General features: G+C 42.2%; 1 protein-coding gene across 1 annotated transcript in view; it reads right to left on the reverse strand.

Moving 5' to 3' along the window:
- rab3gap2 (RAB3 GTPase activating protein subunit 2 (non-catalytic)) overlaps positions 1 to 15,852 on the reverse strand; it is a 112,322-nt gene that overhangs the window by 56,556 nt on the left and 39,914 nt on the right. Inside the window, exons 9-12 of the mRNA XM_078557097.1 lie at positions 9,929 to 10,027; positions 7,845 to 7,993; positions 7,532 to 7,611; positions 6,118 to 6,207 (exon numbers count right to left, since the gene is read on the reverse strand). Of these exons, the coding sequence (XP_078413223.1) occupies positions 6,118 to 6,207; positions 7,532 to 7,611; positions 7,845 to 7,993; positions 9,929 to 10,027 (418 nt within the window). The remainder of the gene's footprint in view (positions 1 to 6,117; positions 6,208 to 7,531; positions 7,612 to 7,844; positions 7,994 to 9,928; positions 10,028 to 15,852) is intronic.

Genomic DNA, 15,852 nt, shown 5'->3' on the forward strand with positions numbered 1-15,852 from the left:
TACATAGTGGTGAGAATATTGAGCTTGCTGCCACATGGAATGCTTGAGGTGAACAGCATAGATGTATTTAAGAGGAAGCTAGAGAAGTACATAAGAGAAAAGAAATAGACAGATCTGATGAGATTAAGTGAGTAAGAGTAGGAAGCAGCTCATGTGTCATACATAGTACATAACATTAGTGCCTTTCACATCACTAAGCATTTCACAGCCAATTTGAGTATTTTGAAGCGTAGTCACCAATAAGATAGAAAAACAACGACCACGACCTCATCCTCACCAATCGATATGCTTCAGATGCATCCGTCCATACAGGTTGGAGTGACCGCTGCACAGTCCTTGTGGAGACCAAGGTCTTCATGCTAACAACATCCTCTATTGTGCTGTGTACCATTTTCAACAGATACATGAAATATGTTGCTAAAAATAGAAGCAGCCAGCTATAGACAGAGATTAGCAATCCTACAACCAAGGGGTTGGATCAAAGCTCTGCAGTCCTGCCACGTCTAATCATGAATGGTGGTGGACATCTAAACAACTATTGGGAGGAAGAGGGAGCTTCACAAACATTCCCATCTTCAATGGAGCCTTGTATGAGTGCAAAAGTCAAGCATGAAGCGCCAGCAACTATCTTCAGCCAGAATTGCCGAGTGGATGATAGAACTTAACCTTCTCCTCACAGATACCAGGCTTCAGCCAATTCAATTCACTCCACATGATAGAAAAATGACTGTGCACACTTGATACAGCAAAGATACGGCCCCAACAACATCCTAACTGTAATGTTGAAAATGTGCTCTCCAGGTCTAGCTGCACGTTAAACGAAGCTGTTCCAGTACAGCTATAACACCAGTGGCTAACCGACAAAGTGCAACATTGCTCAGGTACGTCCTGTCCAAAAAACACAGGATAAATGCAATCTGGCCATCCACTGCCTCAATAGTCTACTCTCAAAAGAAAGAAAAGAGACGGAAGGTGCCATTGACAGTATTATCATGTGGCACTTAGTAATAACCTGAGTGGTACTCAGTTGGGTTCTGCAGGGCCCATCAGATCAAAACTTCATTACAGCCTTGCTCCAAAAGTGGACGAAAGAGCTGAGGTGAGAGTGGCTGCTCTTGACATCAAGGCAGAATTTGACCAAGTAAAGCATCAAGCAGCTATAGTAAATTTGAAGTCAATGGGAATCGGGGGAAGACTCTCCACTGATTAGAGTCATACCTAGCAAAAAGGAAGATGGTTATGGGTGTTAGAGGGCAAACATCTTAGCCTCAGGATATCCTTGCACAAGTTTCTCAGGACTGGGTCCTCTGTCCAACCATCTTCATCTGCTTCATCAATGACCTTCCCTCCATCATAATGTTAAAAGTAAGGTTGTTCCCTGATGATTGCACAGCATTCAGTTCCATTCACAGCTCCTCAGATAATGAAGCAGTCCACGTCCACATGCAGGAAACCTGGGCAACACTCAGGTTTGGGCTGATAAGTGGCAAATAACAATTGTGCCACCCAAGTGCCTGGCAATGAATATCTCCAACAAGTTTAACCATATCCCCTCGACATTCACCTTGTGGAATCCCCCCAACATCATCCCAGGCTCACCATTGACCAGAAACTTAACTGGACCAGCCCCATAAATATTATGGCTAAAAGAGGAGGTCAGAGGTGAATGACTCACCTCCTGACTCCCCAAAGCCTTTCCATCGTCTGCAAGGCACAAGTCAGGAGTGCGATGGAATACTCCCCATTTGCCTTGCTGAGTGCAGCTCCAACGATAATCGAGAAGTTCAACACCATGCAGGGCAAAGCAGCCCACTTGATTGGTATTCACCATTGTAATCATTCACTTCCTCTACCACCAACGTACTGTGACTGCAATGTATACCATCTACAAGATTTTGAAGGAGTTTGATAGGGTAGACACAGAGATTGTTTCCACTGGTTGAGGAATCTAAAACGTAGGGCATAGTCTCAGGATAAGGGGCTGATCATTTAGGACTGAGATGAGAAATTACTTCACTCAAAGGGTTATGAATCTTTAGAATTCTCTGCCCCAGAGAGGGTTGTGGATGCTCCATCATTGAATACTTTTAAGGCTGAGATAGACAGGCTTTTGGTGTCTTAGGGAATCAAGGGATTTTGGGAACAGACAGAAAAGTGGAGTTGAAGCCCAAGATCAGCCACGATCGTATTGAAGGGCGGAGCAGGCTCGACAGGCCATGTGGTCTACTCCTGCTTCTACTTCGTGTGCTCACCCCAGCAACTCACCAAAACTTCTTTGACAGCACCTCCCAATCCAGCGATCTCGACCACCTAAAAGGACAAGAGCAGCAGGCACAGGAACACAACTACCTGCAAGTTTCCTTGCTCAAATCATATGCCACCCTGAATTGGAAATATAATAGTCACTCCTTCATTGTTGCTGGGTCACAATTCTGGAACTCCCTACCCAACAGCACTGTGCAAGTACCTTCACCACATGGACTGCAAAAGTTCAAGGTGGCAGCTAACCACCACCTTCTCAAGGGTGACTGAGGATGGGAATAAAGCTGGCCTTAGCAGCGATGCACATGTCTGGTGAATGAGTAAAAGAATGTAGGGAAGCACAGCTGCCAACTTGCACACATTGCACAAATAGCAAATAATCAGTTTTCGGTGGTGTTGCTTGAGCGATAAATGCTGATCAAGCTATTAGTGTAATGTAGCAAATTTACATCAGAAACCAATACAATTTCTGACTGCAACTCTCCATGAAGAAACTAAAAAAGTTGTGTCTGTGATCAAACAGGGAACACTGCTACCCTCACAGAATTTAAATTCTTGGAACTGTTACCTTGAGCAAGGATAGAAAGTAATGTTGTATTTGAAATAACTCTGGTCAGCACACACGAGGCAGTAGGTACTACAATGACAGTGCAAAGTTTGCTTTTGCACTACTGCATATTGTAATTGACACCTTTAAGTGTAGCCAGAGAGATCTATGATCAATTCTGGCTTAATGGTGTGTTTATAAATACACTGTAACTCCTGCCACTGACCGGAAGTGCAGCAAGAACAGTTGCGCACATGCATTCGACTCACACGGTGGTCACCGCACATGCATAACTGCTCCTACTGCCAGCAGGTGGATGGAATTTTTCTGTATCAGAATTACTATACGAAATCCGGTCTTGTGAAGCTGCCTATTTAGGTCACCATCAAATGTTAGTGCTGTGCTTGGCAACTGATTTATTATTGAAGTCCTGCAATGCTATCAAGGTAGAGACAACTGCATCTACAAAGAGATCAAACCTGCCACACAAAGCACCAATTAACTTGCCACAATCCATAGTAAATCAGGCCGTTAAAGTAAACGAACTAATTGTATTTATTTAAATGCTATTCTCCACCCACCCCACATCCTGCTTTGGCTTTGTGCAGGAAACCCCTCACAGCCCAGGTAGCTCAGTTAGATAATAGTTGGACTCTTAATTCCTGGGACATTGTTTATCCTGGGATAATAAGTTTCTTCTTAAGTATTTTAATCAAAAACTTTTTAATTGATTTTTACCAAAAATATTACAATCAATTTTCCACAGTCTCTGAGTTCATTGGAAGTTGGGCAGCTCATTTACTGAAATCTCCCAAGTATATTTCTTCAGCATTCACTGAATTGTTAGAAGCATATTTTACAGATGGAACAGTTGATAAATGATAAGTAAAGTGGATACAAGAACTTGCAATTGGTTAAGAACTGCACAGTATTATTAGTCTGTGTCAAGCCAACTTGTTCGTTTTAATGCAGCAGCTGGCACGGACACTAAGCATATGCAGGAAGTGCTCCCCCTGGTGTTGCAGCACAAATAAATAGTCTTAAATTATCTTGCTAGAATGCATACTTATCATATCTTTCAAAAGCTGAGCACATTTGAATTCCAAATCCTGCCATGTACAGGCATGAATTCTGAAGTAATATTTTCTCTCCTTGATACAAATTAGGACAAATCCTCTTGCTCTTTAGCTGCCAAGCACTTTGAATCCAACATATGTGTTGTGTAATCTACTCACTGATTTGTATGGGCATGCAATAAGATGAGGTAACCGAGAAGGTCAGTGAGGCCAGTTGTGTGTATGGACTTCCAAAAGGCGTTTGATAAAATACCACATATTGGGCTTATTAATCAAACTGAAGCCCATGGACTAAAAGAGGCAGCAGCAGCATGGATACAAAATTGGCTAAGAGACAAAAAACAGAATTGTAGTGAATCAGTGGCTTTAAACTGGAAGAAGGTATATGGCAGTGTTCCCAAGGTTCAGTGTTAGAGCCACTGCTGTTTTGACATATATTAATGACTTGGTGTGGAGATATAGGTCATGATTTTGAAATTTTCAGATGACAAAACAGTGAGCAAGATAGTGATACACTTTTAGAGGATAGTGACAGGCTGGTGGAATGGGCAAGCACATCGCAGATTAAATTTAATGCAAGAAAAAGTGTGACATGATACATTCTGGTAGGAAGAATGAAGAGGGACTGTACATAATAAATGGTACAATTTTCAAGAGGGTGCAAGAACATAGACTTGGGAGTGTTTCTGCACAAGTCTTACACGGTGGCAGGGCTGGTAAACAAAGAAGGCATGTGGTATTCTGGGTTTTATAAATAGAGACAGAGGGCTGAATTTTTTTGCCTGTCGGGCAGGTAGGCCCGACCCAATCTCTGGCGGGCGGGGAGCCGATCCCCGCCGCCATTTTAAGTGGGCAGGCCAATTAAGGCCCGCCCAGCATGACGTCGCCAGGAAGCGCTATGCACTTCCTGTGCAGGCGAGGGGGATTCCCCAAATGCGAGAGTGCACTCTTTCACGCATGCGTGCGAAAGAGCGCACAGCTCCCTGAGGCTAAGTGCTGCCTCAGGGAGATCGCTGGAAGTTTATCAAACTCTAAAAATAGAAAATTTTTTAAAATCATTAACATGTCCCCCTCATGTAACAATGTCATACGAGATGGGACATGTTAATAAATTTCACAAAAACTTTAATAAAGTTTTAAAAAACCTACATGAAACCTCATCCTGCCGGTGGATGAGGTTTGATGTTTTTTCAGAAGCCCGCCAGGGCTCCTGGCCTGCCCACCAACCTTAAGGTTGGACGGGCAGGTCCTTTAATTGTTTTAATTATCCTGTCAATGGCCTCAATTGGCCATTGACAGGTCGGTGGGTGGACAGCTGATCGCACTGTGCCCCCGCCTTCCTGAAGATTTACATGGGGCGGGATGACGTCAGGGGTTGCCCCCAACGTCATCACGTCATTTTCGCATCGGCAAGCGGGCACCCCCCCCAACTCGCCGACGGAAAAATTCAACCCAGAGTGTGCAAAAGCCGGGAAGTCATACTAAACCTATACAGAATACAAGTTGGGTCCCAACTGGATTATTGTGCCCAACTCTGAATACTACACTTCAGGAAGGACATGATGGTCTGGAGAGGGTACAGAGGAGATTTACAAGAATGGTTCCAGGGATGAGAGATTACAGTTATGTGGATAGAATGGCGAAACTGGAGTTGTTCTCTGTGGAGCAGATAAGACCAAGATAAGATTTGATAGATGTTTAAAATCATGAAGGGTTTAGATAGAGTAAAGGGAAACTGTTTCCCATAGTTGAAGGGTCGATAAACAGAAAGCACAGATTTAAGGTGATTGACAAAAGAACAAGAGGCAACATGAGGAGGGAAGCTTTTTTTATGTAAAGAGTGGTTAGGATTTGGAATGCATGGCCTGATAGGGTGATGGATACAGATTCAATAGTCGCCTTTAAAGTGAATTGGCTAAATATGTGAAGGAAAAAAAATTGCAGGGAGACAAGGAAAGAGCAAGAGAATATGACTAATTGGATTGCTCTTCAAAAGAACCAGCACAGACTCGAAGGAGCAAATAGCCTCCTTCTGCATGATGCTATTCTACAATTATAATATCTTGCAGGATTCCTGGGCAACTTCTTAATCATTATTTCCTCAACCTGCAACAACACTGGCTTCAGAAGGCTAATGCAAAGACAGCTGAAAAAATCTTTGACAGGTGACATGTATGAGATCTTAATGTTCCTTCTTCAGTTTTTTTTGTTGTTAAATACATATTTACCCACCTTACAGCAAGAGGGGTTGCAGGTTCAACTTTTGGCTTCTGTTTCGGCACTGGTTCTTCGTCATGCTTGCTTTTCCAACCAAGCCATCCACTGGAAAATGCACCAAGACTCATATCAGTCACAGTCTGTTAAGGTTTAGGCAGGATGTAAATCTGCCAACGAAGCATCCATTTACTTTAAAACATCACCTTCACACAATTAACAAAGCCAAACATTTCATCAGCCAAGAAAAGAAATAGCATTGTAAAAACACCTGGGCTGGGAATTTCCAGAATCGTCACGAGCGGGACCAGCCAAAGGTCCATTAACTTCAGGGGAGACCTGAAAATCCCAGCCCTAAAATGTTTCATCATGATTCAATCGTGTGAACGACTTTTTCATGAACAGAATTCTATTTAAAGCTTTTCCAATACATTTTAAATTTCTATTTGAACCACAAGATTCAACATTGTTTATAAAAAGCATTTTATAAAAGGCAAGGTAAAGGACAACTGCATTATGGACACAGATAAATTTTTCTATTCATTCATGGGATATGGCCATATACATTTATTGCCTGTCCCTAATTGCCCTTGTTCAGAGGGCATTTAAGAGTCAACCACATTGCTGTGGGTCTGGAGTTACATGTAGGCCAGACCAGGTAAGGGCGGCAGATTTCCTTCCCTAAAGGGCATTAGTGAACCAGATGGGTTTTTACAACAATTGACAATGGTTTCATGGTCATCATTGGAGTCTTGATTCCAGATTTTTCTTGAATTCAAATTCCACCATCTGCTGTGGTGGGATTCGAACCTGGGTCCCCAGAGCATCACCCTGGGTTTCTGGATTACTAGTCCAGTGACAATACCACAACGCCACCACCTCCTCTTAATCCAAAATTTATTACAGGCAATATCCAGGAGAGCTGAAGAAAGGTTGAGAGAGGTACATATACTCAACATGAGTAAAAGTGTGCCCAGTGTGCATTAATTGCTCATGAGGGCTCAAAACACAACAATCTAAAACTGAGGAAGTTTGTATTCATTAACTGGAAGAGCCAACGTTAAGATTTGCACACTCATCTTCTCCAGAATAATAATAATAATAATAATTCATCTTTAAATATGCAAACATAAGTAGAGTACAATTCAAAGACAAAGTTCATTTAATTCTATATCTGAAAGAGGTGAAAGGATGTGACTGCACATGACCATGCATGAGGTGGTATCCAAGAGTCCATTCAAGCCAGAAGTGCATGAAAAGCAAATATCCCCATAAACTTGGGATCACAACCCACCCCGCCAACCAACCTTCGTTCAGGCACATAAGACAGAACACAATTGAAGCAATTTGGCATATTGTTTCAAAAATGATCAAGCAGCAGTTCAATAACTTTGAATTCAATAAAAATCAACAAAGAAAATGGCTTTCTTACCTAGCTGCATTAAATAAAGCTGATGTTAGCTTGCTGGCAACTGCTAAAGCAACATGCGATAGCAATGGCTGGGTGCTACCCTGCAAATAGACAAACAGATACTGTTTCATCAAAATGGTGGAAAAGTCCTTTTGTTTAATATTGGCTTTAGAAAGTTACCAGCAGAGAATGTGTTTGTTGTAAATCATTTAATTATAAATTGAAAATGCATTACATGAAACACATTCAAATAATGCATTAACAAAGAACTACTTAGATGCGTGGATGTTCGAAAATCAAAATCCTAAAGTGAGAGAAACTCATAATCACACACCTCCAAAGCATAGAAGAAACCAGTGAATGGACCAGAACCAACTGTTACATATTCTGACATAGCTGGTGGGCTGCTTTTCACAGTAGCATTAAATCCACCTAAAACAGAGGCAGTCTTCAACTGATCAAATGGACAAAGTGTCATGATTCCTAACATAAAAGAGAAAGAAAAATTATGACACAAATACATAAAAGGATGTTCCGCTCTGCAATAAACCATAAAAAGGGGCATAACTGCTCCAAGTATATTAGCTTCTCAATTATGCTCACTTCTCCTCAAATAATTGACTGAAGAATTCAAAGAAAATCCAAGCATGCCAGATACACTGTAAACAGATCTATGGAGATATAATCATTATATACAAATTTATTTCCAAATGATCTTCAAGTAAAGCTGCTTTCAGCATTGTAGGAATACTAAGAAAAATATGCATTTATGCGGTACCTTTAACATCATCAGGACATTCCAAAGCTCATTGGTCAGTTAATTACTTTCAAGGTCTATTGGTGTCTTTTTATGGATGCAAACATGGCAGCCAATTTGCAGAAAAATATCTCACAAACAGCATTGAATTAAATGACCATAATACATAAATGGCATATACAGATGGTCAAAACATCTGAAGTCAAATCAATAAGGATGAAATTACATCTGTGAATATTGGAATTCAAATCCTGAAGAAAATTTTAACATTAGAAGCAAAATAGATCTCCAAATTGGAAATAGTGAAAGTATATGCCTGCATCGAATCTACAATCCAATCAAAACCACAGTGAACCAAACAAAACGTACATCTAATAGTTAAGGAGACCAGGTCATGACATTCTACTACCACTAATGAACAAAAAACACAATGGGCTGCATCTTCTGGTCAGCGAGCAGGGGCAGGTTACCCCACGTCATTCAGATTGTCAAAGGCCTAGTAAGGCCATTAAAAAAGTAATTAAACTGATTAATGGACCTGCCTGTTCAACCTTAAGGTTGGCGGGCAGGCAAAGAGACTAGGCGACCTTTAGCAAAAACATGAAACCTCATCCACGGGCGAGTTGAGGTTTCATGAGTATTAAGATTTGTATGAAATGTCTAAATAAAAGAAATTGACATGTCCCAGCTCATCTGACAAAGTCACATGAGGAGACATGTCAGGAATATTTTTTTCTGCCTTAGATGAAATTTTGAACCTTGAACCGATTTCCGAGGCAACAATTTGCTTCAGGGAGATCTGTGTACTCTTTTGCGCGCATGTGCGAAAGAGCGCACTCCCGGCTCAGGGAATCTCCCCTCCCCACCCGCACAGGAAGCGCACGGGGGCAGGCCTTAATTGGCCCGCCCACATAAATAGGCGGCAAACCCGCCCGCTCGCACCCACTCCCGCACAACCCCCCCGACAGGGAGAATATGCTGCCCAATATTTCTGGTGCATATGTTCACAGAAACCAACTGTTGACACCAGACTCATTATTACCAGGTGTGCAGCTGATATTTAATAAAAATGTGAAGCTGATCAATAACTTTGGGAACACAAAGAGTGAAGAACTTAATTAAATTAATTTTTCACCTAAAGCAGCCAATACCAGACAGGACATTTTATAATTTTCTTTTTTGGCAGGGGAAGCAACAGAAATGAGGAAATAGAAGCAACACAAATATGTACTGAAACAATAAATAACAGTGAAGGACGGATTCTCACTAACTTCAGGAATTCGACTCAAACAGTTAGCTATTTTCCAGATTCTCAACAATTCAGAACTTCCTTTCCCATTAAATTTTATATTGACCCTCTTGTAATTAAATAAACTTTACCAATCAAATGGGCAATTGGTCTGAATTAGAACCACGGATGCTATCGGTGCTGCTAGATTTTGAGCCACAAGGTTGAGCCACTAATGACATACATTTCCCACAGGCTCATTTTCTTGCTAGGCTGGCTGCCGATATCTTCTGCATCGTTCATGGCAATTTTCCCAGCACCTCATCGCCACCTGATAGTCAGTCACAAGTAAACAAAGCTGTCTACAGATATCATTCTGCCAAAAGCCTCATGAAATGCCATTACTCTTTCTTTGAATGGATTGTTTCATTACCAATGCTTGCATGGTCTACTATCATATCAACATCCTGCAGGCCCCATTTCTTGTAAGTTAGCGGTGGTGGTTGTATGCTTTCAGCACCTGAAGCTGCAGCTGTAAGAGTAACAGAGCAAGATTGTAAGTTATGCTGCTTTATGAGGAACCTAAAGTTATTTATTTTGTGCAATAAAATAAGTCACACAGAATTCACTTGTTAGAGAAGGATTATTTTACAATACAAAAACAAATCCTGCTGGAGATATCCTAATTCTCAGTACTGTGTTACTAGCAAATTGTAGAATGCCAAGATACAAGAGAACCCCAAAGTAGCAAATCTCTACAGTGGGGTACAGTGGGAGGTGATCTAGAGAGATGGTTTAAGATTTGGGAGAACGGATTTAGAGCTTGACTTCTAGCAGAATGAGAGTTGCATGATAAGTCTGACTTTTAAAAAAAAATCATTTTCAGAATATAAGCATCGCCAGCAAGACTAGAATTTATTTCCCATCACTAGGTGCCCTTGAGAAGGTAGTGAGCCTTCCTCTTGAACTGCTACAGTCTGTATGATGAAACTACTCTTACAATACTGTTAGGTAGGAAGTTCCAGGGCTTTGGCCCAACAACAATGAAATAGTTTTCCTCAGTATTAACAGATTCGTTTTTTTTTTAAAACAATTCCTCTGGATATGCAAGCACCAGGGCTAGGATTCCCAGGATCTGGCAGCACCTGGAGTGGGATCCCACGGTGTGATAGTCAAACAAAGTACTGTAGTCACCTTTCCCAGTCTTATGAAATCACACAAAACCTGTCAGTGCCGGACCAAAATTATGCTCCTCTCTCATCACCCAATCTGGTGGCCTCAACTCCAACCTTCCACTTCTACCATTCACCGACCAATACAGCTGACAAATGCCAATTGGTCAGAGTAGACTTTGCAGAACCTACAGAGTAGTGACATGTTACTGAACAATTTCCAATCAAACTTCAGAAATAAAAATCAGTAACAAAACTGAAAAAAATTCCATTTAGACAAAGTAAATGGATTGTAATGATTTGAAGACAGTACACACTCCTATTGAAGTAACTGCATTGTTGAATCATGTCACACAATGTCATATTGCGAGGAAGAAAAACAAAAATATTTATAATAATTCACAACTATAGTATTTCTATTTCTGGCAGTTTCACACATTTCAGTGCATAAACCATATTTCACAACAGATGATTTTCCAAATTCAAGGCTCATCATTATTGAACTCTACAAATACTGGAATTCTATTGTAGAATTAGAGAAACTTACAATTGAAGTACTTGGGGAAAATAATATTACTGGGGCAAAAATAATGGATTTCCTCTCTTATAAATCAAAAGGTCTTCACTCCAGAGTACAACAGCTTGAACATGACATTTGTGACACCAAGATTGATGAATATAAACCATCTCCCAGCACCACAACATTTCTGGGGCGGAATTTTATAGCCCCTCCTGCTGGCGGGACTTTCCGGCCCTGCCGAAGTCAATGGACTTCTGAAAGGCTCGCTGAACTTTCTGGCCCGTCCCTGTCGTGACGGGGCTGTAAAATTCTGCCCCTTGTTTTTGTTGTGAGAATAGACTTTCTTTTAATATTTTGGGGTATATTGTGTTATTCTGTAAAGAAGACTGAGTGTCTGTGATTTAATTATGCTGGGAAGTGTTTGATAGGAGCTTGGAAACATGAAAAGAATAGAACTGTTAAGCTGAGGTACAAGTAAATAGGTTAGGTCTAACATTTGCATTTTTAAATAAGCTGAGAGTTTGTTTGAATACGGAAGGGGAGTCAGAGGTGACAAGAAAATGTTTGCATCTTGCAAGAGTTCATACGTAAACAAGTAGTGGGGGTCTGGTATTTTATTGACCCAAAAGCAAAGAGAAGATGGAAACATAAAAGTTCTTATATTTGGAAGGGTTTGAGTTTCAAAGAGGTGTGTGAGAACAATGGAACGAAGATGAAAGAGAAAAAAGGAATATTAGAGTTACTGCGGATAGCTGTTGAGCTGGAGAGAGAGCGCCAGAGATGGCTGGAGCACTGGGCTGGAGGAGGATGCAGATTGAATCAACCATTCGGTCAAGCCAGAAAAGTCTTGCGCTGCAGCAAGCAGTTTCATTCTGAAGTGAATTCCACCACAGATTGGAAGGGGGAAAGATCACTTGGTACACCTTTATTGAAGCTATAGCAGTTTACCTTGTGTAATATGACTGGATTTCATATTTAAACATCTATAAAGGAGTGTTGCCTGGAAGGTGTTTACTTGTGTGTTTAGAGAGTCAGGTAGGGAGAGTTTTTGGGGGAATGTTTTGTAAAACGAACCTTAATTGTGCAATTGTAATCTTGGTGCTTAGGTTTTCTTTTATTTTTGGTAATAAAACTTTTACTTTTAGTTTTTAAAATCTCAAGAAGTGTTACTGAGCCTCTTACTGCTGAGGTCGGTACATCTTCTTCTCAGTTACCGAATACAAAAAAAACGTTACAGCCCTTAAACCAAGTTTCCCTCTGGGATTTGGTTTGCGCAACAATTAACAACAGCTGTGGTCAAAACATCTGGCATTCATTAAAAGGAGATGGCACCAATTTTTTTGTCTGGGAGGCAGCAAGTGAATGAGTAAGGAGAAAGGAGCTCAGAAATTTACCAAGTCAGAAGATTCTTTGATTTTGTTTGTTTAAAATCTGTCAGCTGCTTCTTAGGTTGAATTTAAATAGAGAACTCTTAGATTTATGATTTCGGGGTATGTTACATTAGATTTGAGCTATGTAAATCAATATAAAAAATTTGAATACCGATCTCAACACAAATTTCTCCACTGACCATGCAAAAAATAGTTTTTAAATTATCTCTATTTCAGCATAGCCAGAAGCGAAACATCTTAAAAAGAATACAGAACATTATTTCAGTAGGTGTACCTTTTCTGGAAATTATACAATGACAAATTATAATTTTCTGCCATTAAAAAAATGGTTTCAGAATTACTAATTACTGCGGGGAGGGCGCGGTTTCGGCCGGGCCCGGGGAGGGCGCGGTTTCGGCCGGGCCCGGGGAGGGCGCGGTTTCGGCCGGGCCCGGGGAGGGCGCGGTTTCGGCCGGGCCGAGGATTTGGCAGTGCAGTGGTGAGTGTGTGGGAGTGAGAGTGTTTGTGGGAGTGAGAGTGTTTGTAGGAGTGTGTGAGTGTGAGACACTGAGTGAGTGTGCAGGGTGAGTACCAGAAACTCTGAGTGTGTGTGGTGGGGAGTGCGAGAAACTCTGAGTATGTGTGGCAGGGTGGGAAAGTGAGACACTGAGTTACTGTGTGGATTTGCCTTATGCCCAGTCTCAGGTTTCTCACCACCACACACCAATACATTTACATGCACCCACTCACAGCGGGTGAGGGTGAGCAAGTGAGCACTCAGACTGGGAGTAAACCAAACACACACACATACTCATCCTCTCACACTCTGGTCATTTTTATTAATTACTCTTTTTTAATTTAACAATTTATTGCTACAATATTGTTGTACTATTGCTCATCAATTGTTTCTTTCCTTAAAACCTCAACATTTTTTTTGAAATTGAGGTTATTGTTGTGCCAGACCTGATCTTTCCAAAATTTGCTCACTGGTCCCTTGAGTGAGAAAAATATGCAATTGTGCCCCCCCCCAGCCCCCGCCGAGCTGGACAAGCCTGTGCTTCAGTGTTCTAATAATAATAAAACAACACATTTTCTGCCATGGCCTTCAGCAGTTAACACTAGGGGGAGAAAAACAAAACACTGCAGATGCTGGAAATCTGAAATAAAAGCATAAAATGCTGAAAATACTCAATAGGTCAGGCAACATCTGTGGGGAGAACAGAGTTAATGACCGGGGTTCTATCGGGCCAACATAGGCCTCGCCCACCGGTTTGAGAACAGCGGGGAACCCCCGTCACTTCCATGGGGTAGGCCAGATGGAATCAACTGCTCTTCAGGCACTTAAGTGGCCATCATCAGACCTTCCCTATGTTTGAAGTCCCTGGCGGCAGAAGTCCCACCCACAGGGCTGCTGGCCAATCTGAGGCCAGCGGCTACTCATTGCCTCCAACGGCAGATAGGGCGGTTGCAGCTGGAGGCAATGGACCCGCCAGAAGTCCAGGATCATCGTGGGACCCCCAGACAAAGGTGGGTGGAGGCAGAATGTGGACTGCAGGCTGGAGATCACAGGAGAGGCAGAGGGGGAGGTGGTGGCTGGGGTGGGAGGGCAAAGGCAAGGGCAGGAGGCTTAGCTTTCAGCGGTCACAGAGGCAATGACAGAGGGGTTAGATTTCAGCGGCCATCCCCTCCCTCCCGTTGCCGGGTCCCTTGATCAGGCCTTACTATGAGGGACCACATTCCCACCTGGGAGGCCACTGACAAACCCAAGAGAATTTGCTGGGTGGCCTTCCAAGGGTGCAGGAAACTCATGCAGCCCCCATTTAATCCCTGAGTGACTACTAAATTGCAATGAGTTCAGGGATAGTGGCTGTCAATTTACTCATTAATGAGCCTTACTGACATCCTGCCATTGGCAGCTGGTAAATCACATATCAGTCGTTTCCGTCGTCTGTCTTTATCCGGGGGGGGGGTACAGGGCAGTTTGTATGGGAGTGGGAGGTTCTCCCACTGCCAGGAGACTGACATGGGGCATCTACCGCAATTCAGTGCGCCTGACTGCCATGTTTCCCACTGTGACGGCCTGCATTAAATTCCAGCCCAACATTTCAGATTGATGACCTTTCATCTGATGAAGGGTCATCAACCGGAAACGTTGGCTGAAAGCTCGCGTTCTGGATGGTGGGCACGGAAGTGGGAGTGATTTCTGCTGGGAGCATCTGGAGGCATATCAGAAAGTGCTTGCAATTAAACACACTAGAATGAATATGACCTTTTGGACAGGCCTGGAAGTTAATGACTAGTCTATGGGTCAGTCCATGATAAAGCTAAAGGAATATGACCTTTGGGTCAGGGTAAAATAAGTTGATGAATGGTCGACGAGTTATACTGTAAACAGATAAACTGACATCAGGGTCAAGATATGCAGATAACTAGGCACAGCAGCAAAATATCAGGATAGATAAGCAAAGTTCATTTTTTGGAATGAACTGTGAACATCATTTGTGTTAAAGGCCAGGTCATTCCATAATTTATCTACAAATTCCTTCCTAATTGCAGAGGTGATGAACAGGTCATTCTGTGTTTATGTTGTACACTCATTTGTAATTAAACATGCAACAATTAGATGTACAAGATAAGAACATTGTGAGTTAATGAGCTATCACAAAGATAGCATATATAACCAACAGAAACTGTGTAACTTTGAATTGCCTTTTAGAACATTCTGAAAGGACACTTACTGCATGCACACTTGTACTAAATAAAAACTGCTGCCTGAAGCTACCCAAAGTTGATTATGTGACGAGTGTCTTTTAGATACTCCAACAGGTACAACGGCTGATCATGTGCGATCCTGCGCTGTTCAGCTCATTAAGTAGGCATCCACCGGGAGTTCGCCAAATCTCCCAGTGGGGGCAGACAGAAGTCACCATCCTCACGATTACCTCATGGGGTCGAAGGTCCAGGCACCATGTTTAAAGACCACCCAGACAACCTGCACTATCCTTTCCACCATTGCCCGGCCACTGCTCCACTTCCTCCTTTCCTTCGTCATCCTCCACACAACATGCACTGCCAGCACCGAGTCCAAAGCATAAGCTGACGTTTACAGATGCTCCCCAAAGAGGACAATGCAGCCACAACTCACCGTTAATCATGGAAGTAGTCTACCTCACTGGGTACAAAGCACCTATGTGCAGTCGTAAGAGCAAGCATTCTAATTTCTTACAGGTGAAGAACTTAATTTGGAGGGGGGACTTAATTCCAGCAAGCTGGACTTTTAGTGAGCATACACGAC

The sequence above is a fragment of the Cetorhinus maximus genome, chromosome 14 (assembly GCF_964194155.1).
Source record: "Cetorhinus maximus chromosome 14, sCetMax3.hap1.1, whole genome shotgun sequence".
NCBI classification, from domain to species: Eukaryota; Metazoa; Chordata; class Chondrichthyes; order Lamniformes; family Cetorhinidae; genus Cetorhinus; species Cetorhinus maximus.